This window comes from Lemur catta, chromosome 9 (assembly GCF_020740605.2).
Source record: "Lemur catta isolate mLemCat1 chromosome 9, mLemCat1.pri, whole genome shotgun sequence".
Classification (NCBI taxonomy): Eukaryota; Metazoa; Chordata; class Mammalia; order Primates; family Lemuridae; genus Lemur; species Lemur catta.
The window spans coordinates 62,558,092-62,574,891 of NC_059136.1; the positions used below are offsets into that span (position 1 = coordinate 62,558,092).

Here is a 16,800-nt window from a genome sequence, read left to right on the forward strand (position 1 = left end):
TCTATTGCTGCATAACAAATGACCACAAATGCAGGGGCTTAAAACAACACAAATTTATTATCTCACAAAGGCCAGCAGAGTATGGCTGGATTCTCTGTTCAGAGTCTCCCTGAGCTAAAATCAAGGCATCAACCAGGGTACAGTTCTCATAGGGGGCTTGCAGTCCTTCTTACAAGCTCACTGGTTGTTGCCAGAATTCATTTCCTCCTCACTTCAAGCCAGCAGTGGTGCAGTGAATCCTTCTCATACTTCAAATCTCTCTTACTTCCCCTTCTAAGCTGGAGAAAGCTCTCTGCTTTTTTTTTTTTTTTTTGGAGACAGAGTCTTGCTCTGTTGCCTGGGCTAGAGTGCCGTGGTATTAGCATAGCTCATAGCAACCTCAAAATCCTGGGCTTGAGCAATCCTTCTGCCTTAGCCTCCCAAGTAGCTGAGACTATAGGCATGCACCACCATGCCCAGCTAATTTTTTCTATATATTTTTAGTTGTCCAGCTAATTGCTTTCTATTTTTTTTAGTAGAGACAGGGTCTCGCTCTTGCTCAGGCTGGTCTCAAACTCCTGACCTTGAGCGATCCTCCTGCCTCAGCCTCCCAGAGTGCTAGGATTATAGGCGTGAGCCACTGCGCCTGGCCAAGCTCTCTGCTGTTAAAGGCTCATGTAAGTAGATCAGGCCTGCAGGGTAAGCTTCCTACCTTAAGGTCAATGTGCTATATCACATAATCACAGTAAGGACATCTCACCATATTCATAAGTTCTAGGGATTAGGATGGGGAAAATCTTGGGGATGGGGGGCATCTTCAGAACACTGACTACCATAGCCACAAAAAATTATAAAAATCAATTAGAAACACCTTTCTTACCTGTTAATAATGAACCACGCAACAGTAAGCATTCCTGCTAGCCATGTTCCACTCATAAGCCAACTTGTAGCAAATAAAGCAATAACATATATTCCTTGCAATCCAAAAACAATGCTAATATAAAAATACACTGGCTCCATACTCTCCTAAATGGAAAAAAGAGAGTAAGATAATAGGATGACATTAAATAATTTGAGGATTCATAAATATTTGAGAAAATAAACATTAAGGTCAAAAGAAATATACATACGTTGCTTCCAGTTGCGTGATATAAAACACTGGTGATAAGTTCTGGATATAGAGACATTTGCTGCACTGCATTTATTGTCTTCAGAGATACAGTTTTGTTATTGTGTGTCAGTTCGTAAACACCTAAAGGCAGGAAGATTTTTCTACAGATTATTTATTCTGTTTTTAAAATAATTAAATATATATACCATTCATTAGTCATTAAATATTTAATATTATCAAGAAATCCCAAAATATAATATCCATGCCTCATTTTTCCAATATTTTTATTAAGTACTATATAGAAAAATACCTATATTCTGAGACAAATCCTCACAAAGGCTCCAATATAGAATAATGTTTTAGTTTAGAAAAATAGTTATTAAAAATATAACTGTGATTATCATACCTCTTTCAAATGAAGGCGCCTTTAACATATCTTTATAATAGGAGTAATAAATGGCACTATCACCCTGAAATGTGATCTCCCGTTCAAGCTCCTAAAACAAAATGAAATGATTATTTAAATAACAGTGTTTTACAAAGAAAAGTTAAATGCCTGAGGTGATAGATACCCCAATAACCCTGATTTGACTAATTCATATTGTATACCTGTATCAAAATATCACATGTACTCTATAAAGATATACAAATACCCATAATTAAAAATTAAAAAAAAATCAGTGTTTTAAATTTCAGCTGCAATCTTCCTTCTCCCTCCTCATCTCCTAAATTAACATATTGATTTATCCTTTTATTCAGACATGTTTGAATTTCCATTAATCACCAGTAGCCATATTAATGAGGAGATTAAACTTTTCAACAATCTGGCAATTATTATCATTTTTTTAAGGAACACGGTTTTGCTATGTTGTCCAGGCTGCAGTGCAGTGGCTATTCACAGGTGCAGTCATAGCTCACAGCATCCAAGAATTCCTGGGCTCAAGCAATCCTTCTGCTTCAGATGCCCAAGTAGCTGTTTTCATTTTAATGAAAACACTTAAGGTTTAAAATTGATTATAACTAATAAGTCATTAGCTGTTTTATATATAAGGAAAATCTAAAGGGAAAACCAAAAGAAATGCCCTAAGGATAGTAAGAATAGTAAGACAGGTAATAACAAATGATAGTTGAAGTGTTACAGGCCCATAATAAAAACATGTTCAGGAAGTAAGTAGTATTTTCTATTACTACTCCACATTCCTATGTATCCAGAACAGTAAGCCCTTCCTTACTTAGTACTTTTCAAAAGCAGCAGATACTTAATCAGTGCTATTCAAATGAACTTTCAGAAATATATGCAAGTCTTAAAATTCCTAAAATTAGGTTAAAGAGAACTAATAACGTAATAGTCAAAATTATTAGAAGGCCTTGTGCTTTTTATGCTGAATTAAAACTTCTATGAATCTATAATCTTTTACAATCAAACTTGATTTTCACACGTAATATTTACCAATTAGTACAACAAAAGATATTAGAGCATTTTTCCAAAGTTTGATCAACAGAACTTCCTAAGATGTTGATGGGTGTTACTAAAGAGTTCTGTAGCTAAATAAATTTTGAGAAAGGCTGGATTAAACCCAACTAAAGGCTTTCTTTATTGCAAGACTTTTCAGAGTTTCAGTATATGTTATACCCTGTGAATCTCCAAGAGGAAGTCTTTCCCAGATCTATTTGACCAATGAACCCTTTTTTCCCCATTTAGAGCTTGCTATGGTCTGAATGTTTACGTCCCCCCAAATTCTATGTTGAAATTTAAGTTCCAATATGAAGGAACTTGGAAGTGGGATCTTTGGGAGATAATTAGGTCATGAAGGCAGAGACTTCCTGAATGGGATTAGCGCCCTTACAAAAGAGGGCCCACAGAGATTCCTCACCCCTTCTACCATTTGAGGACACAGCAAGAAGATGGCCACCTAACTAACCAAAAGTGGGCCCTCACCAGACACCAAATCTGCCCACACAGTGATCTTGGACTTCTCAGCCCCCAGAACTGTGAGAAATAAATTTCTGTTGAAAAAGCTACTTAGTTTATGGTATTTTGTTACAGCAGGCCGAGCATATTAAGATAGAGCTTACTTACCTAAATAAATTTCCTTAAAATGATTTTTTATTAATGAAAACAGATGTTTCTGTTTAAGATTTCAAAGATTAAACTCTCAATCAGTGTTTCTCAAACTTACTGTGCATATGAAATACCTAGAAATGTCATTAAAATGTAAATTTTTAGTCTAAATTGGGGTCTGAGAGTCTGCAATTCTGAAAAAGCTCCCTGGTACTGTAATGCTCCTGGCCAATACACAATGCATTAAAAAACAAAGTTCTTGATGAAGGCCTTCTATATTTTCAAACCTTTGGTTGTTCTCAGTTCTGCCTACATCACAGAATCACTTGGAAATATTTTTTGAAGTACTGATCCCAGCCCTTCCCCCTACTCCTACCTAAGAATCTGAGATGGAGGTTATCTTTTTAAAGATCTCAGATGATTCAGTCATATATCCAGTGTTGAGAACTCCTATTAATCTGCATAACATTTTCAAGAAAATAACATATGCTACAGTAATAGCTAAATCAATACACATGTAGTCAGTAATTACTCAGTTAAATGTTTTGGCAGTGTTAAGTAAATTCATGGCTTAGGAAGCTTGACTACCTGCTCAAAAATAAAAACAACAAAAAACCCAGTCTGGGCTCAAAAATTTTAAAACCCTATAAAGTCAAGGGAACTTTGAAAACAAACTATTTCAAAGGTCAAACCATGAAATTATAAATATAACTATAGTGACTAAAGAGTCTGTGGAATTAAAACCAAACATTAATCACAGTAACACGAGGCAACACCTTGAGAAATACTATGTCATTACCCCTGTAATGTTCTGAAATAAAAAACACACACATATTTTACATGTAAGCAAAGTTTTACATGGAAGCAACATATTTTTTGCATGGTTTTAATATTCATAAAATTTTTCTAGGGATGCAAATATTGTTTGAGAGGAGACTGCAGTTGGCTCTGTTCAGAATTTCACGAAGGATTGTTCACAAGTTCATGGCATTTCAGTACTCAACACAACATTCCTATATCAATTTGCATTTGTAGCTATAGCATTCATGGTGATTCTATATATCAGTAAAAATATATGATTACTTGATTGTTTTTACTGTAGTTATGTGCAAGTACTTTCACATTAAATAAATTAATGTTTTATTAAAAAAAAATACTATGTCATACCTTTTAATCACTTTCAACCCTCCCAAAACATTCTAATCATATGATCTAAAAATTAAAATATTTTAATGCTGAAACTTCCACAGACTGTTTCTTTTTTTTTTTTTTTTTTTTTTTTTTTGAGACAGAGTCTCACTTTGTTGCCCGGGCTAGAGTGAGTGCCGTGGCAACAGCCTAGCTCACAGCAACCTCAGACTCCTGGGCTTAAGCAATCCTACTGCCTCAGCCTCCCAAGTAGCTGGGACTACAGGCATGAGCCACCATGCCCGGCTAATTTTTTTGTATATATATTTTTAGTTGGCCAGATAATTTCTTTCTATTTTTAGTAGAGACGGGGTCTCACTCTTGCTCAGGGTGGTCTCCAACTCCTGACCTCGAGCGATCCACCCGCCTCGGCCTCCCAGAGCTAGGATTACAGGCGTGAGCCACCGCGCCCGGCCGACACAGACTGTTTCTGAAATGTGAGCTACCAAAACTACTAAAAGGCTGAATAAACCCCATAACATTTCACTGCCATCAAAAGTCCCTGATAATTAACTGCACGAAGGAGAGCACCCTCATAGTTTCTATTCTATGAAATATACTATTGAATTTTTTAAGGTTGATACCATGACTACATTCTCAAAAGAGCTTCTAAAGCATTTTGTTTCTAACAATCATTAAATAAGACAGCACTTGTCATACTTATTACACATATATTTTGGCTCCCTAGAAAAACTTTCGTACACTCAAAATTCTTTCTTCTTACCTGCTTGTTGGAAAACCAGAATTTCCGTTCATGGTATGCTGATAAGTAGAGAGCATACATCATACCACTAGTAAGTGCTGCAAGACAGCCAATGAGAATCTTTGCAAAGCGTTGAAATAATACATCTGAAAAAAAATATTAAAAGTAATCAAAAGGTAATAGACACTCTTGATATCGTGATAAAAATGGCATTCTACCTCTATTGACCTTTCTTCTCAAAACCCAGAACCCCAGTCTAATCATGAGAAAAATATCAGATAAATTCCAACAGAGGGATAATCTACAATATACCTGACCAGTACTCCTCACAACTGTCAAGGCTTTTAAACAAGGAGAGCCTGATAAACTGTCAAAGCCAAGAGGCACCTAAGGAGACATAATAATGCAATATGGTATCTTGGACAGGATCCTGGAACAGAAAAAGGACATTAGATAAAAACTAAGGTAATCTAAATAACATATGAACTGTAGTTAATAATAATACATTAATATTGGTTCATTAATTGTAACAAATGTACCACACTAATGTGAAATGTTAATAAGGGAAACTGCATGTGGGAGGGCATAATGTGGGAACTCTACTATCTGCTCAATTTTTCTATAAATCTAAAATTGTTTTAAAATTAAAGTCTATATTCTGCAAGATGAAAAAGTTCTGAGATCCATTTACAACAACATAAATATACTTAACACTATACAGCTGAACACTTAAAATGGTTATGATGATAAAAAATTAAGTCTATTAATTTAAAAAAGTAATCAAAAGGAATGTACAACCCAATTATCTAAAGAAAAAAAATTACATTCAGAATTACTATTGATTTTTCTTTTTCCTTTCAAGGAATTCTTTTTTGAAGAATAACTTATATACTATAAACTACAGTCATTTAAGATGCATAATTCAGTAAGTTTTGATAATTATGTTTTAAAAGATCACATACAACTGTTATATATATGTGTATATGAGTGTGTGTATATATACATATATATATATGTATTTAGATTTATATATGTATATATATTTATATAAAACTACTTCTTTTTTGGAGACAGAGTCTCGCTGTGTTGCCCGGGCTAGAGTGAGTGCCCTGGCGTCAGCCTAGCTCACAGCAACCTCAAACTCCTGGGCTCAAGTGATCCTCCTGCCTCAGCCTCCCGAGTAGCTGGGACTACAGGCATGCACCACCATGCCCGGCTAATTTTTTTTTCTATACATATATTTTAGTTGGTCAGATAATTTCTTTCTATTTTTAGTAGAGATGGGGGTCTCGCTCTTGCTGAGGCTGGTCTTGAACTCCTGACCTCGAGCAATCCACCCACCTCGGCCTCCCAGAGTGCTAGGATTACAGGCGTGAGCCACCGCGCCCGGCCATAAAACTACTTCTTGATGAAATAACATCAAACACATTTGGATTTTGTACACACAGAATGATTCAGTCCTTCTACAGCCATTAAGTATAACAAGCACAAGCCTAAGGGCCTAAAGCCAGCGTCCATTACTGAATGATTGACAGATTTGTAAAAATCAAATTCTGTTAGCTTTAGTTTAGGTAAACTAAAAATCTTGGCTATTTTTAAAACACTAGTAAATATTAGTTTGCACAGCAACATAGTTTACTATGCAAACTAGTTTAAATAGAATAATTAGATATCACTAAATGAGTAAGAATTATATTCTAAATGTTCGTGCAGTTACACTTCATGGCAATAAAAATAAATAAATAAATAAATAAATAAATAAAGAGAAAAAAAAAATGTTTGAAAAACACTACCAAATAAATCAAATATTAGCATCAGTATGATACGATTGTTTTAAAATTTCTGTTTCCAAATGGCACATATAAAGCATTTGGCATGGTGCCTGGTACATAGTAAGAGCTTAGAAAATATTAACTATTATTATTGTGTAACACACACATAGCTGCAAAAATATATGAGATAGTTAAAGCAATGTTGACAATATGAACTACAAAAACTCATAAGAAAAACTGATCTATGGTGGCAGCTTGGGGAAAGCACTTCAAAGTTTCTCAATGTTTCTTATTTTCTTTTTCATTAAAGCTTAGACAATGGCAAATCAATCTCGCTTATCAGGAGATATTATAAAAAGTATATTCAACCTATTTGTATATATGAATGTCTTACCTTAATAGTAAATATTTTGCTTTTGTAAGAAGTCAAAGATGGAATAGACATCAAGCTTTCAGTGTTTGACATGGTATATATATTTTAAAGAAAATAAGGAGCTGTTGGCCCTGGAAATTGTCTTAAGAAATAAGAATTTGAATTTGAAAATTGAAAAGTAAAGAATTTGACTTCTACTTAAGCTGTCAGTCATAAACCAGCCTAATCAGTTAACTTATACATGCACCAGTTCCTTCATTTGTAAAATGCTAATCAAGCACAAAAAAAGAAAAAAATGATTACATATATGTCACTATCAATAATACAGAACACAGTTAAGTAATATTTAATGCACAGAAAAAAGCTAATGATATATTAAGAAAAGAAATGCAGGATTCAATTTCACAAAAAGTGAAAAAAGTATAAGTATACAGGAAAAAAGATAAACAATACTTATGCTAAAATTTTAATAGTTATATCTAGTGAAATTATGGATGTTATTTTTATTCTTCTTTTCTCTATTTTCCACATTTTCTACCTGGAAAATATATTTTTGTAGTCGGGGAGAATACTACATTGTGGCGCTTATGTCTAAATTGTTTAATTTTCATTCTTATATTAATATTTTCCAAATTTTTTAAATGGCCATTCTATTAGTCAGTTTTGCTATGATAACAAAAGTGACCCCAAAATATCACTGGCTTATAAAACAAAGGTTTATTTCTCATATTACTTATGGATTGTGGGTCAGCAGTGACTCTGTCCCAAGCTGCCACCCAATGCTAGACTTTAGATTAGCTCTGGCTTTTCTTTTATCTTCTAAGTTCCAGACTGGGGTCAGTCCCTATTTGGGACATAGCATTCTCATGACAGAGGAAAAGAGCTGGACACCAGGCAGAGTCTCTGCTCAGAAGTAGTACACTATTACTTCCACTTACATTCCATTGGCCCAGGCAAATCACATCATCACCCTGACGATGAGATAGGGATGGGTACTCTGCCTCAGAGAGGCAGTCCAAATGACATGGCAATGGAAAGAGATGTATAATCCACTTTTAGGGAAAGGAGCAAACGTTTGGAAACAATAAAACAGTCTACCATGCTATGCCATCTTAGTCATAAACATTCACTTCCTTCCTAAAAGTAAAGCACACTCACTCCTTCTCAAAAGAGAACTAAAAATAGCCTGCTCAGACTATATGATAGAGGCTTTATATGCCACGTTTTAAGGCCTGAAGAGTTGAGTCCTTTTGAATCTAGGCAGGAAGTTCTTTTGATAGAACACTCTCTCAAAAGCTTAACCAGTTATTCTTCTCCTAGGCATTTACCTAAGAGAAATGAAAACATATGTCCAAAGAGACTTGTATAAGAACGTGCACGGCAGCCTTATTCATAACTAAATACTGAAAACAACCCAAATGCCCAACAAGAGAAGAAGGGATAAACAATTATGGTATAGTCATGTGCCACATAATGTTTCAGTCGATGATTGGCCACATATACAATGGTGGTCTCCTAAGATTATAATACCATATTTTTAATGTAGCTTTGCAATGTTTAGTTATGTTTAGATACACAAATATAATTGCCTACAGTATTCAGTAGAGTACATGCTATACAAGTTTGTAGCCTAAGAGCAATAGGCTATTCTATATAGCCTCGGTGTGTGGTAGGCTATACCATCTAGGTTTGTGTAAGTTCACTCTATGTTCTCACAATGATGAAATCACCTAATGATACATTTCTCAAAATGTATCCCTGTTGTTAAGCAACCCATGACTGTATACTCAATGGTGAAATACTACTCAGCAATAAAAAGGAATGAACTACTGATATACACAATATGGATAAATCTCAAAATGATCATATTTTTAAAGGATAATATACTGAGGTGAATGAAAGAATCCAGACACCAAGGCATACATGTTTGTATGATTCCATTTATATTAAAGTTCTAGAACACACAAAGTTAATTATTCAGTACTGATAAAATATGGTTGGGTTGCCTTAGGGGCAGTAGGGAAAATCAACTGGAAAGGAATACAAGGAAACTTTCTGGGATAATAGAAATGTTCTATATTTTGTTTTGGTTACATTCAAGTATCAAAATTCATTTAATTAAACACCTAAGATTTTGTGCATTTAATCGTATGTTAATTATACCTCAACTTCTATTGATTGAAAAAGACAAAAAAAGATTTCCTACCCAAGAGTAAGAAGACATATTGCCTAGTAGGATTTCAGAATTGCTATGGACCAGTGGCTGATGTATGTCTCCTACTCTTCATTTCTGAATAGATGCATTTATTCTGATTACCCTGTTCCTATCCAACAATGTATATTAAAAGATGGGGCATGTGCAGAAAAGAGTTATTATAGCAGACCTGAGACTGCTTTCCTAAGAAAGGCCTACTTGCAATGTAGGCTCTCGGCTGGCATCTGGGACTATGCCTACCCTATTTGTACAAACAATGTAGTTTATGCTTTCCTTCTGCAAGTCAAGAATTTTGGCATATGGTAGGCAGAGGCTACCTACATGACCAACCAACAATAAAGACCCTGAGCACTGAGTCACTAATGAGCTTCCCTAGTAGACAAAACTTTATAAACATCACAATTTGATCTTGAAGGAAGCAAGCACATCCTGTGTGACTCCATTGGGAGTGGAATTTTGGAAGCTTGTCCTTGGCTTCTTATGGATTTCACCCCATGGGCCTTCTCCCTTTGCTAATTTTGTTTTGTATTGTTCAGTATAATAAATCATAGTAAGTACAACTATATTCTGAGACCTGTGAATCCTTCTAGCTAATGACCAAACATGGGGATGGTCTTGGGAGCTCCTGACACAAAACAGCTAACTTGTCTTTTAGTTCATAGGTCTCTGGATCAGAATGATTCATAGCTGACCCTGAGGTAGATAAGAAGACCCTGGGTTCAAGACTCATGTTGTGACTATTTTCTACTTCCCTATAAAAAGATTATAGATTCTTGCCCCTACCACATGACCTGTAACACTTCCCTGTAGTCAGAGTATATTTCTCTATCGAATTGCCTGAAGTGATTATATGACTTGCTAGGGCCAACAGAATGTTAAGGCCAAGTGAGACTGTTCCAGGTCAGCAGAAACTTTAAGCAACATTGCATGATTCTGTCTGTTCTGCTCCTTCCCTCTGTCACAAAAAATATATGTACCAAATAGGGGCTGTTCCTTCTTAACACAGGAAACTACAGCCAACCTGCAACCACAACATGTAATATTAATCAGAAAAAAATGTTTGCCACATGCCAGTGAGATTTTGAGGTTGTTCTACAGCAAAACCTAATAAAAGTCAACCATATACTTAATCTCAAAATATGTTTATACATTAAGATATTAACATAAAATATATTTTCTATCATAACTTTTTTTGTAGTATCACAAAAACTCCAAATCTGTCTCACTTACATTTTGGAGCTCTTTCAGGAATTGGAGTGTCATTGATTTTCTCTTCTTTGGCAGATTCCTTATTTTCTGAAGACTTTGGCTTTTTTCTTTGGCGCAATTCTACAGTTGGTCCTTAAAACATTTGAGATAATATTGCAGTGTGTGATCAAAATTGTTCTAGTCTATATCCCGAGCTGATTAACTTTTATTATACTAAAGCAAAAGTCACAGTGAGATCTATTAGTACCAAAGATAAATTTTTCATAATTATTTTAGCACCCCTGCAAACCTGTCTTTTGTACAAAAAAAAAAAAACAAAGATAATTTAGGCTCCACCCCCCACTTCTTTTTGAGAGTCTTATTGATAAACCAAGTTAACAAATCTATTGAGATAGTTAACAAATATACTGGCTGGACGAGGTGGCTCACGCCTATAATCCTAGCACTCTGGGAGACCAAGGCAGGAGGATTGCTCGAAGTCAGGAGTCCCAGACCAGCCTGAGCAAGAGTGAGACCCTGTCTCTACTAAAAATAGAAAAAATTAGCCTGGCATGGTGATGTGTGCCTGTAGTCCCAGCTACTAGGGAGGCTGAGGCAGGAAGATAGCTTGAACCCAGGAGTTTGAGGTTGCTGTGAGCTAGGCTGATGCCACAGCACTCGCCCGGGCAAGAGACTGAGATTGTCTCAAAAAAAGAAAAAAGCCAAACATATTGTATGTGACTAAGAGGCCAGGTAGATAGGTCTTTTGCATTAGATAGAGTCAAAAAATACACATTTAAGATAAATTGGGAACAGAATATTCACATAAAAAGCATTCTTACAAAAAACTGTCATTTTCCTTTTAAGAAATTTTCTTTATTAAACACATCACTTTTAGGAACTTAAAAGTGTTCTCTCTTTGCACATACAAATGAATTTTATTTATGAAAGTATAATTTACACAAAAAATTTGCATAGATTTTCAAATAACTTATGAGGTATACAAATCTCAACAGTCATCTCTCAAGGATCTATATTAGCAATGATCAAGAACCATAGAAATAAATAATCTATAAAGGATCAATAACACTATACTTTCTGCATCTGTGATGCCATATATTTGAAGATACTATTTAATAATAGGTTTTCAAGGATAAAAAAACACTATCATACTGAATGCATGCACTGATTTTCAGACATATCAATTTTAGTGGCATTAAATTGTAGGGGCAAAAAGTACAACTTGAGAAATACAGTATTCATTTTAGCCAATCTCCTTAACTTTGTCCCTAAAACTAACTTTTTGCCTGTCACCAAGAAACAAAACTGATCAGATGCAAATTTCACCTCATTTCCTTTCTATTAATCATGTAACTTCATAATTGAAAGACAAAGCCAGATATCTCTAGGAGGAAAAACATCAAAGGCCAAAGCAATGGCCAAACTAGATTATTAGTTCTGATAGGAAAGTTCTCGGGTAGAATTCAAGTTTCCTTTTCACTACTTTTTTATAGCATTGTAAAGAAAAACTCAAATTAAATAAGATTATAACATACCCACAAAAATAACCTGCTATTTTAGACTTGAGTCCAGTGATCTTCATACAATATAACAGGGCTACAAACAGGCTTGCAAATGTCTATCCAGACTATACATAGAAATTTCCAAATGAAACCTTAATATTGCTCTACTCAAGTTTGTCACTTCTTTCTTGGCTCTGACATTTCTTTCAGGAAGCATAACTATAAACACCCTGACTATTGTTATCAAGGAAGACATGTTTTGGAAGTTCAGATTCCCAAGGAGTATTTATTTAGAAATAACAGCTGGACAATGAAGAGGATCCAGTGAATGTGAATAGTAAACAAAAAGGGATATAGAGAATACCTGGATATAAGTAAAACACAGAGACTAGTCTTTTTTTCTTTTTTTGAGACAGAGTCTTGTTCTGTTGCCCCCAACAGAGTGCAGTGGCATACCTCACTGCAACCTCCAACTCCTGGGCTCAAGCAATCCTCCTGCCTCAGCCTCCCTAGTAGCTGGGACTACAAGCATGCTGGCATCCTGCTAATTTTTCTATTTATGGTAGAGATGGGTCTTGCTCTTACTCAGACTGCTCTTTAACTCCTGAGTTCAAGTGATCCTCCCACCTCAGCCTCCCAGACTGCTAGGATTATAGGCATGAGCCACCGCACCTGGCCTATTTAGTTTAATTTTAATACAGTGAATACAAGATAATTTGTGTTTTGAAAAAAAAGCACAGAGTGCCAAATAGACATAAAGCACTCAGAATAATGCCTAGCACATAGACATGTTTAATATAAATATTATCACTGCTAGCATTATAATAAATGAATTTAATCACTCATTCATTGTTGACTGTTACAGCTCATCACCCAAATATTTATGGAATTAAAAATTTGTTGAAACTATATTTTAATAAAGCTGCAACCCATTAATTGTTCCATATAAGATATAATTACTTTTGAATTACCTGTAATTCTACAACCAAAAATCATTTATCATTTTATATCAAATAAGTAAATTTTATAAAATGGTATAGTCTTTTTAATTGGTTCCACATCATATCTATTTAATTAGGAGTAAATATAATCTAAAATAATTTTTCATTTTACATGATGTATATTAAAGACTTCCAGTATTGGAGTGCTAATTTTTTTCATACTTGAATTAAGCATGAACGTGCCCATAGGAACATACAAGCTAGCCCATCAACCTACCCCTATAGATTTGCAATTAGTCAGAAAAGGAAAATACACCAAGAAGTGTTTCAAATTACAATATGTGTAACAACAGATAGAACCAAGGAAACAAATGGAATTACATTCTCCTTACCAACTACAAATAGCTTGGATTTTGAAGCTGTTTTTAGTTACAGTGTCTTAAATTTAGATCAGCTTCAACACTCTCAAAACTCAAGTGGAGGAGGCAAATATGAACCAAGCATGAGCATAGGGACAAGGGCAGCAAGTCACAGAGCAGTAAATACTTCTTACACTTAATATTTTTAAAAATTAATTTCTACTGAATTTTACAAACTCCTTCCTTGCACTCTTGGTTCAAAAAGGATTAAATCTAAATTAGATCAACTTACTATCACATTCACAACTCCACTCATAAGGTAAAAAGTTATGTTTTCCACCAGAATACAAATTCTAACTGCTGGGTCAACTGACTCACCATATATTGTTCCTGAAACTAGTAGGGGTATCATGAAGTTATTATGCCATAAATATTCCTTATAGTATCTATCACGAGCTGATAAGTTTCTTCCAACTGCCCATTTTTCTCTGACGCCAATCATTTTCTATAATTATTGCTGAAAAAATGGATTTTCCTGGCATTCACTCTAAGGAGGCATGGAAACCTTTCTCCAGGCCACCCACTTTCACCCTTGAAGCCCTCTTGGCCTCATCATCCCCCAAAACTACTTACCTGCCCCTGCCCTTTGCCATTTTCTGCCTAAACCATAAATGAATTTGGCCTTCCTCAGTTTCTGCGTCCTCATCCCCTCCCAATTCACCTTACCGTGTTTACCCCAATCCCCGCCTCTATTTATGCGTGTGGCGAGCGTCCCCTCTCAGCCTGCGACTTTGTGTTCGTCAGCATTCACAGGCCTTCAAAGAGCGCACGCAGAATGCGACGCATCTGGTTAAACAACCATCGCATTCAAATATGCACTCAGCACCTAAACCTACGTCTTCTAAATCACCCCAGGTCCCCCACTTCATTAATGACCTGCTCACAACCCTCCTTCTCAACCACTCCCCACAAGCTTTCACTCTTGCTACGGGTTCCCAACTTTAAGCACCACCCTTGCTTCCCAATTCGGCCGACAAAACTTGGGGCCATTCACTCCGCTCCTGCTGAATTTCTCCGCAACCCTCTCCCCGCCGCCGCGCTCCTTCACGCCCTCCCCACGCGACCGCAGCCACCGGCCGCCCGCAGCCCGGGCCTCCGGGCCCTCGCGCCCCCGCCTCTCTCCCCAGACCACGGGCGGCAGTTGGCGCGCTGGACGCTGGGGCCGTCACCTTCTTCCTCCGCCATCGTCTCCGCGGAGGCCGGGGCGCCCCTCCGGCTCCCGAGCGGCCCGGAGTCTCCCGTCGCCCAACCCCTGGGCCGCCCCGGGCCCGCTCCCGGCCGCCGCGCCCCCACTTCCTGACCCGCCCCCCTCCGGTGTCGCTGCCAACCGCATCCCCCCAGGCGGCCAGGGAACCAGAGTGCCGGGAGCGGAGAACGGCCGGAGCGTTTCGCTGGGGCGCCCGGGCCCGCGCCGGCAGGAAGGAGGCTCCACGCCAGGGGCCCCTACCCTGGCAGCCGGTGCTGGCCGCTCCCTCACCTGGAAAGCGAGGCTGGAGGGTTCCGCTTCCCGCTGCGGCCTCTCCCTTCGCCCTTCCCTTCCAAAAAAGTGGGGAGTTGAGCATGCTTTCCGCAGCTTTTGTGATTCGACTTAGCGAATCAGAGACAATCATCAGATACACCCTCCAGATCCAGCCAGCCCCTATCCTCGCCCCATTTCGAAAAGGGGAAACTGAGGTCCAGCGCGGTGGAAGTCGCAAGGCTAGTCAGAGCCAGAACTGTAACCCAGTGCTCCCAACTGCTATCAGTGCCTGCATTCTCACTGGAATTTCGAAGTGCACCAAAATGTTCTGGGTTGGCGCTTTGGTTTAGTAGGCCATTTGACCATTGCAAGAAAGAGACTTGTGCTTCGAACTTAATGTTTTTGATCAGCAAAACTGATTAAACAAATACATTGCATTTCATGATATTCTGGAGAAAAACCCAAAATACTATGGTATCAGGGTGGGGTGCAATTAGATATTCCACAGCAACAGAACATAGGTTTAATTTGTTAAAACTATGTATGTCTTCACTTTCGTTATTACCTAGCATACTCCAACGAATACCAGAACCTTTTCCCCAACAGTGCTCAGAAGTAATTTTAGGAACTGACAGATTTTCTTTTCTTTTCTTTTTTTTTTTTTTTGAGACAGAGTCTCGCTCTGTTGCCCAGGCTAGAGTGCCAAGGTGTCAGCCTAGCTCACAGCAACCTCAAACTCCTGGGCTCAAGCAATTCTGCTGCCTCAGCCTCGCGAGTAGCTGGGACTACAGCCATGTGCCACCATGCCCGGCTAAATTTTTCTGTATATTTTTAGTTGTCCAGCTAATTTCTATTTTTTCAGTAGAGATGGGGTCTTGCTCTTGCTTAGGCTGGTCTCAAACTCCTGAGCTCAAACGATCCTCCCGCCTCAGCCTCCCAGAGTGCTAGGATGACAGGCATGAGCCGCCGCGCCCAGCAGGAACTGACAGATTTTAAAGCAGGAGAAACAAGCATAAGAACTTGATGTTATGAGGTAATTATGGATATCCCCTTATTAGCAGGCAGCAAGATTCACCTAATAGCACCTTTAAATTAGGATATTTGAAGAGAAGCCATCTTTTTTTTTCTTTCACAGAATATCAGTGCAGAAGCCATCATGCTTCAGTGCTGCGCAAAAACAATTCCAGGAATTCTTTTATGTCTTGGTTTGCTGTGACTGTCTTTTGCCTTCAGACAACACTGCATAAGGAGTTAGAAAGAATGCACCAGAACAGGCCTGGGGTCAAAGGAGAAAGAGAACAGAGTGTATGAGACCTGGAAAACCACAGGATATGTCAGGGCCCATGGACATGGGCAACAGATACTCAAGTGTCCTTCTTATCAAATCAGCTGGCTAAAAGAGCCACACTTCATGGGACACCAATACAAGTAGCCATTGAGTTTGGCTGTTTTCCAAGTCTAGGGTCTTAAGGTGATACCTACACTTCTTTCATGATCAGCTCAAGATGACTAATGGACTTAATTGTATATTTGCCTGCCCTATATCATAGTGGGGGAAAGAAAAATGATATAAAAAATAGCTTCTTAAAATGAGAAATGTCCCAGCTACTTGCGAGGCATAGGTGGGAAGATTGCTTGAGCCCAAGAGTTCGAGACCAGCCTGGACAACATAGCAAGACTCAGCCTTTACAAAATATTGAAAAATTAGCTGGTCATGGTGGTGCGTGCCAATAATACCAGCTACACAGGAGGCTGAGACAGGAGGATCACTTGAGCACAGGAGTTTGAGGTTGCAGTGAGCTATGATGACACGGCTACACTCTAGCCTGGGTGACAGAACGAGATTCTGTCTCAGTAAATAAATAAA

The 16,800-nt window shown here is 37.7% G+C and overlaps 1 protein-coding gene across 3 annotated transcripts in view; it reads right to left on the reverse strand.

Moving 5' to 3' along the window:
* The window catches only part of DPY19L4 (dpy-19 like 4), a 59,136-nt gene extending 44,356 nt beyond the window's left edge, over nucleotides 1-14,780 (reverse strand). For 2 of the 3 annotated variants that reach the window (XM_045560745.1, XM_045560746.1), the window contains exons 1-6: nucleotides 14,644-14,754; nucleotides 10,634-10,744; nucleotides 5,065-5,189; nucleotides 1,497-1,587; nucleotides 1,110-1,231; nucleotides 860-1,005 (exon numbers count right to left, since the gene is read on the reverse strand). In XM_045560745.1, coding sequence (XP_045416701.1) covers nucleotides 860-1,005; nucleotides 1,110-1,231; nucleotides 1,497-1,587; nucleotides 5,065-5,189; nucleotides 10,634-10,744; nucleotides 14,644-14,659 — 611 coding nt within the window. In that variant the 5' untranslated portion in view covers nucleotides 14,660-14,754. Of the gene's footprint in view, nucleotides 1-859; nucleotides 1,006-1,109; nucleotides 1,232-1,496; nucleotides 1,588-5,064; nucleotides 5,190-10,633; nucleotides 10,745-14,643 lie in introns of all 3 variants that reach the window. The other variant, XM_045560744.1, reaches the window with a different exon arrangement.
* Between the last annotated feature and the right edge of the window lie 2,020 nt (nucleotides 14,781-16,800).